Source organism: Crinia signifera, chromosome 11 (genome assembly GCF_055691185.1).
Source record: "Crinia signifera chromosome 11, ASM5569118v1, whole genome shotgun sequence".
Taxonomy (NCBI): Eukaryota; Metazoa; Chordata; class Amphibia; order Anura; family Myobatrachidae; genus Crinia; species Crinia signifera.
Genome location: NC_139227.1, coordinates 102657815 through 102663814, shown reverse-complemented (window position 1 = coordinate 102663814; position 6000 = coordinate 102657815). Strand labels below are relative to the sequence as shown.

The 6000-nt window shown below is 49.0% G+C and overlaps 1 protein-coding gene across 7 annotated transcripts in view; it reads left to right on the top strand.

The window, feature by feature from the left end:
* Window positions 1-329: 329 nt before the first annotated feature.
* The window catches only part of NELL1 (neural EGFL like 1), a 558514-nt gene continuing 552843 nt past the window's right edge, over window positions 330-6000 (top strand). For 2 of the 7 annotated variants that reach the window (XM_083164040.1, XM_083164038.1), the window contains exon 1: window positions 330-527. In XM_083164040.1, the coding sequence (XP_083020166.1) occupies window positions 479-527 (49 nt within the window). In that variant the 5' untranslated portion in view covers window positions 330-478. The remainder of the gene's footprint in view (window positions 528-6000) is intronic. The other 5 variants (XM_083164037.1, XM_083164036.1, XM_083164041.1 and 2 more) reach the window with 3 other exon arrangements.

The window sequence follows — 6000 nt, the reverse complement described above, 5'->3', positions numbered from 1 at the left end:
ACTGATGGGGATGATTGCTGTTCCAGGTTCGCAGCCTGAGCACTGTGCATATAGGATTGAGTGATAATTACTGATTTCAGCCTCTATAGCTATCAGCTGGAGTTTCTGCCGTGAGACTGAACCAAAACTCCTTACAGAGGGGGAGAGAACATCTCTAATATACCCAGCCCCCCTTCTTCACACTGATCCTTCTAAACAGAGCTGTACATGTGGGTGTGAGGGGTGAGGCTGTGAGAGAGGGGGTGCTCTCCTCACTGGGCAGCTGCTACAGAGGCACAGGCTGTGATTGCTAGCTCTGTGGCTCCCCCCCGCCCTCACCAGTGGTACGCTCCTAAATCCCAGGCTCAGCAGCTAGCAGAGCTCACAGACTCACTCTCACCAGCCTGGAAGGGAGCGCTGCAACTTTAATTCTCCAGCAAACTGGGGCTGAGGATTATCTGTTACTGCCAGTCCGGGGACATCACTGCACACAATACAAATGGATGGGATTTTTGCACTCTTGGCGTGTGTCCTGGCTGCTAAAGCAGGTAAGACTGGCAAGGGGGCTGGCATGCCCTCTGTATCTGCCAGCTGGGGTACAAGGGGGTGGCAGGTGGATTTGATGCATGCCTTGCACATGTGGGTGTTGACCCGGCACAGCTGGGCATCTACCATTTGTCTGGGTGTTTGGCATGGCACATCTGTGTGTTTACCCTTTGGCATGGCACAGATGGCATGATACAGAGGAGAGCACATACCATGCCAGGCTGAAGGTGCCTATATGATACATCAGCGTGTGGTCCGTCTTTGCCTTGTATATAGAGTGTGCCACTGGTCTCGCAGCCAGTACAGAGCACATCTGTCATTTCATGGAGCTGTTCTGGAACATTGGAGCTTGTGATTGGCAGGGACACAGGCAGGTGTGATATACAGGGCGCTGGACAAGGCTGCCCCGGGGGTCCCATTGTGGCTTGTGCCCCATGGACAGTGCATGTATACTGTCAGGTGCAGAGTAACTTTGGATCTGTCTCCTAGGACTGAACAGGGCAGATTCAGCACCCTGGACAGCAGCATCCAGTATGTACATCACTGCTTCCCACAAGCTGCCACCTAATGTCAATGCCATCTGCCTGGCTTGCCCATGAGTACTGAGCATGTGTCTGTAGTGGGGAGGTTAGGGTCGCCTCTCTAGGGGCAGCTGAGTGCTGCTTACTGGTACAATACCTGGTTTCCTGCACTCATCTGTGTTGTAGAATGGGTCCTGTGACAGACAGCTGTCTCCTGCTTCAGAAATGTTCTGGATTATTTAGACCCCATTATCTTTCTGAGTGACAGCCCTTCACTGGCTGCTCCAGCTCTGCTTTGTATGTTCTGCTGTACGGTTGCTACTGGCAATGTCCAAAATCATCTATCCCCCCCCCCCCCCCTCCCTCTCCAGTCCCACCAGTAATCTGGCTCCTCATTCTGTCTCCTGAATGTCAGCAGTAATATAGGTTATCTGTTGGTGTCCTCCTTGCACCATGCCTCCTCTGGATGGCAGGAGTTACTGTATGTGTGTATGGTAGATATATTCTCCTCTGTCTCCCTGTGTATGGCCACAGATAATCAGGATGCATTGGCCACATTCTGCCTAAGGCTCAGCACTGGGCTGTTTGAGCACTTTGCACAGGTGATGTGACCAGAAAGACCATTCACCACCCTTCAAAGGATTCCCATTGCCAGCATTTTCTTGATTAGCCAGAGGAAGTCCTCAGGAGAATACGTTAATATTTGATGGATTTTGTTACATGCAGGAATCTGCAGTCCTGCTGTTTAATAAGACACTGAATGCAATCCTGAATATATAAGGGGGGGGGGGGGGGGGGGGATGGTGGTATCAAACCTTCTAAAGAGGTCTTCTCCGCAAAGTCATTTCTGTAGTATTTGGGAATGTGCAAGACCTAGGCATTGTACGCCTGGGTGCATTTATTTGTGGGTTATAGAGGGTGATCTATGAGTGATGGATGTTCAAAGGTTTTAGGAACTGGGTCCAATTCTCGATTTTATTTGCACAATGAGACTTCAAGGGTTGCCCATAATGTGGCAGTTGAGTGGCCCAGGAGATATTTCCAGGGCATTAGAATTCTGTTTGCTAGACAAGGTACAGGACTGAATTAGGGTCACATTATTATGGATAAAAAATAACAAAATCCATTGTGCAATAATGTTTAAAATGGCAATTACTCCAAGCGGCTCTCCCAGTGAAATCCAGGGGCGGGCTGGGCCGGGGGGCAGGGTGCCATGTGCCCCCCGGGCCGCTCAATCTATTGTGTGCGGGCCGCCTGTCTGTTTCTGAGGCTGCTGCTGCAGCCACGGCTAACCAGTCTCCGACTGGTCTTCGGAAACATGGCCGCCGCCTCCTGCACTGAGGACGTCTAGTGCAGGAGGCCGCTACAGAGAGTGGCTGTGGACTCTGAGGAGCTCAGACCTCTGTGGCTGCCAGCAGCTGCTGCGCCTGTATCACACTGCATTACAGGCAGCAGCGTGGACAGCACAGAGGATCCCTCCCTGCTCCTGCTCAGCGTCCCTGTAGGGATCGAAAAAGGGGCGGGGCTAACGTCCGGAGGGGGCGGAGCTACACCACTGTGAAGGAGATGATGAGCTGCCAGCCTGAAGTGCCCTGAACCAGTTAAGTAAAATGTGAGTGTACTTTAACTGGTGTGGGCATGTGTACAAGCAGCGCTACTAGTGTTGGCAAGTGGTGTGGGCATATGTACAAGCAGCGATACTAGTGTCGGCAAATGGTGTGGGCATGTGTACAAGCAGCGCTACTAGTGTCGGCAACTGGTGTGGGCATATGTATAATCAGCGCTACTAGTGTCGGCAACTGGTGTGGACATATGTACAAGCAGCGCTACTAGTGTCGGCAACTGCTGTGGGCATATGTATAATCAGCGCTACTAGTGTCGGCAACTGGTGTGGACATATGTACAAGCAGCGCTACTAGTGTCGGCAACTGCTGTGGGCATATGTATAATCAGCGCTACTAGTGTCGGCAACTGGTGTGGGCATGTGTACAAGCAGCACTACTAGTGTCGGCAACTGCTGTGGGCATTTGTATAATCAGCGCTACTAGTGTCGGCAACTGGTGTGGGCATGTGTACAAGCAGCGCTACTAGTGTCGGCAACTGGTGTGGACATATGTACAGGCAGCGTTACTAGTGTCTGCAACTGGTGTGGGCATATGTATAATCAGCGCTACTAGTGTCGGCAACTGGTGTGGGCATGTGTACAAGCAGCGCTACTAGTGTTGGCAACTCGTGTGGGCATATGTACATGCAGCGCTACTAGCGTCGGCAACTGGTGTGGCATATGTATAATCAGCACTACTAGTGTCGGCAACTGGTGTGGGCATTTGTACAAGCAGCGCTACTAGTGTCGGCAACTGGTGTGGGCATTTGTACAAGCAGCGCTACTAGTGTCGGCAACTGGTGTGGACATATGTACAGGCAGCGTTACTAGTGTCGGCAACTGGTGTAGACATATGTACAGGCAGCGTTACTAGTGTCGGCAACTGGTGGGGGCATATGTATAGGCAGCACTACTGCTGTTGCGTCTGGGGTCGGTGTGGGTGTTACGTATAAGCAGCGCTACTACTGTCAGAAACTGGTGCGGTTGTTATGTATAGGCAACGCTACTATTGTCGGCAACTGGTGTGGGTGTTACGTATAAGCAGCGCTACTACTGTCAGCAACTGGTGTGGGCAGTATGTATTAGTTGTGATACTACTACTGTCGGCAACTGATGTGGACGTTATGTACAATATAAGTTGCGCTGCTACTGTCGGTAACTGTGTGTGATATATATATATATATATATACAGCGCTATTACTGTCGGTAACCCTGGGCCATTATGTAGTCATATGCAGGTGTACTCGGGGCATTGCGTGGAGCATAATGTGTGTCGTAATATCATATGGGCATTATGGTGTGCAGCATATTGTGTAAGGGGCATTACGCTGTGTGGCATAATACATAATGGGCATTACTGTGTGTGGTATAATGTGTTATGGGCATTACGATGTTATTAGTACTTTTATAGGGCCACGCCTCTTCCCCATGAAGTATCGCTCCTACATTTTGCCGCGCGCCTTCGGCGCGCACTCTCCTATTTTTAGTGTAGTGGTGGGGCAAGCACCAATTTCCTTTCTGGCACAGGGTACCAAAGTGGCTAGTAATGCTACTGGTTCTGGCATAACTAGCCAGGGGGAGCAGCCTGTGGTGTCCTATTATTGTTTTTTTTTTTTTTATTAATACATATACGAAAAACCTCCATTTAACGATACGCTGTTACTTATGGGCCGGTGCTCTGGACTTGCCCCCCAGGCTAAAAGTTGCCAGCCAGCCCCTGGTGAAATCATACCTTAATGTGATTTGGTTTGAGGAGTGAGATAGGTGTCCAAGTCTCATGAATTTTAATGCTGGAAATAGCTTTGTTTTCCGTTTGCAGGTGCTAACCCTGTAATCAGCAGTGCTAAGTAAGGGGGTACTTACATAAAATTGGATCATCTCATCTGTTCTTCTCTTGTGATTTGCAGTTATTTAGATTTATGGCATGAAGTGTAGGGGGGGCTGGGGGGTGTTACCTGCGGGAGGGGGACTGTGAGGATGTATGATGCTGAATGATGGGTTGTTGTAGGGTATGATTAGTACATACTGTAGCAGGATTCATAGCTGCCTTTCTCTGGCATATTAGTAATGGCACAACAGGGTGTTGTGTATAGGGGCCACCTGGTTGGGTTTATTGATCGCTTAGGGGGCAGTACAGGGTGGAGGTGAATTGTACAATCCATTGTTTGGAGCACACCTACAGTGTTTGTGATCTCTGAGTGCACAGATTGAGCCCCGTGTCCTCATGTAAGTGTCTCCACTTTAGATTTTTTTTTTTGTGGATAAAATTAATCACCAATCAGATCATCAGAAAATTCACAGCAGTGCAGAGAGAATTGTGCAGATATTGTGGATGGCTGGGACCTGCCACTCATAGCACACTGTACTAACAGTTAACTTAGAGTTATATAGTGGGAGGAGCAGGGTCCCCCAGCAGCACAGAGTATATCAGGAGATGGAGATGTGTCAGTGAAGACAGGCCTGCATGTGACAGGGGCAGTGACATGATGTGAGGAGGGGAATGGAGGCAGCTGGTAGCCACAGACTGAGCGTTATATAGTGGGAGGAGCAGGGTCCCCAGCAGCACAGAGTGTATCAGGAGATGAGTGATGTGTCTGTAACAATATTACATTTTGCTCTTTTTTTTTTTCTTTCTTTTTCTGCATAATAATTTATTTGCATATGTTTTTTTTTTTCTCCAATAGAATTATCTATCAGTTTAGGCTTTTATGATTTGCATGCACCTGCAAAACTTTAACTCAGTTTTGTGATATTAGTATAATCTTATTCATATACATACTTATTTTTGCTATTTTAAAGCCTGGCTGTATACAGTATATGGGTAGGTATATCAAGTCTTCGAGAGATAAAGAGAAGTTTTCACAAATCAACCCCCACCAAAGATACAAGAGGAGTTGAATTCCTGACAGTCTGTAGTGCAGTTAGTGCTGGGCCTGAGGTACAAGGGGTGGCCTAATTCCTGTTTCTGTGGCATAGTTCTAGGCCTGAGGAGGGGGAGGGGCTTAATTTCTGTCAGTCTGTAGTGCAGTCAGTGCTGGGCCTGAGGAACAGAAGGGGCCTAATTCCTGTCTATAGTGCAGTCAGTCATGGGCCTGAGGAAGGGGAGGGGCCTTATTCCTGTTTCTGTGGCATAGGCCTGAGGAGGGATCTAATGCCTGTCAGTCTGTAGTGTAGTCAGTTCTGGGCCTGAGGAAGGGGAGTGACATAATTCCTGTCTGCAGTGATGTCAGTGCTAGAACTGAGGAGGGGGAGTGGCTTAATTCCTGTCAGTCTGTAGTGCAGTCAGTGCTGGGCATGAGGAAGGGGTGGGGCCTAATTCTTGTCTGTAGTGATGTTAGTGCTGGGCCTGAG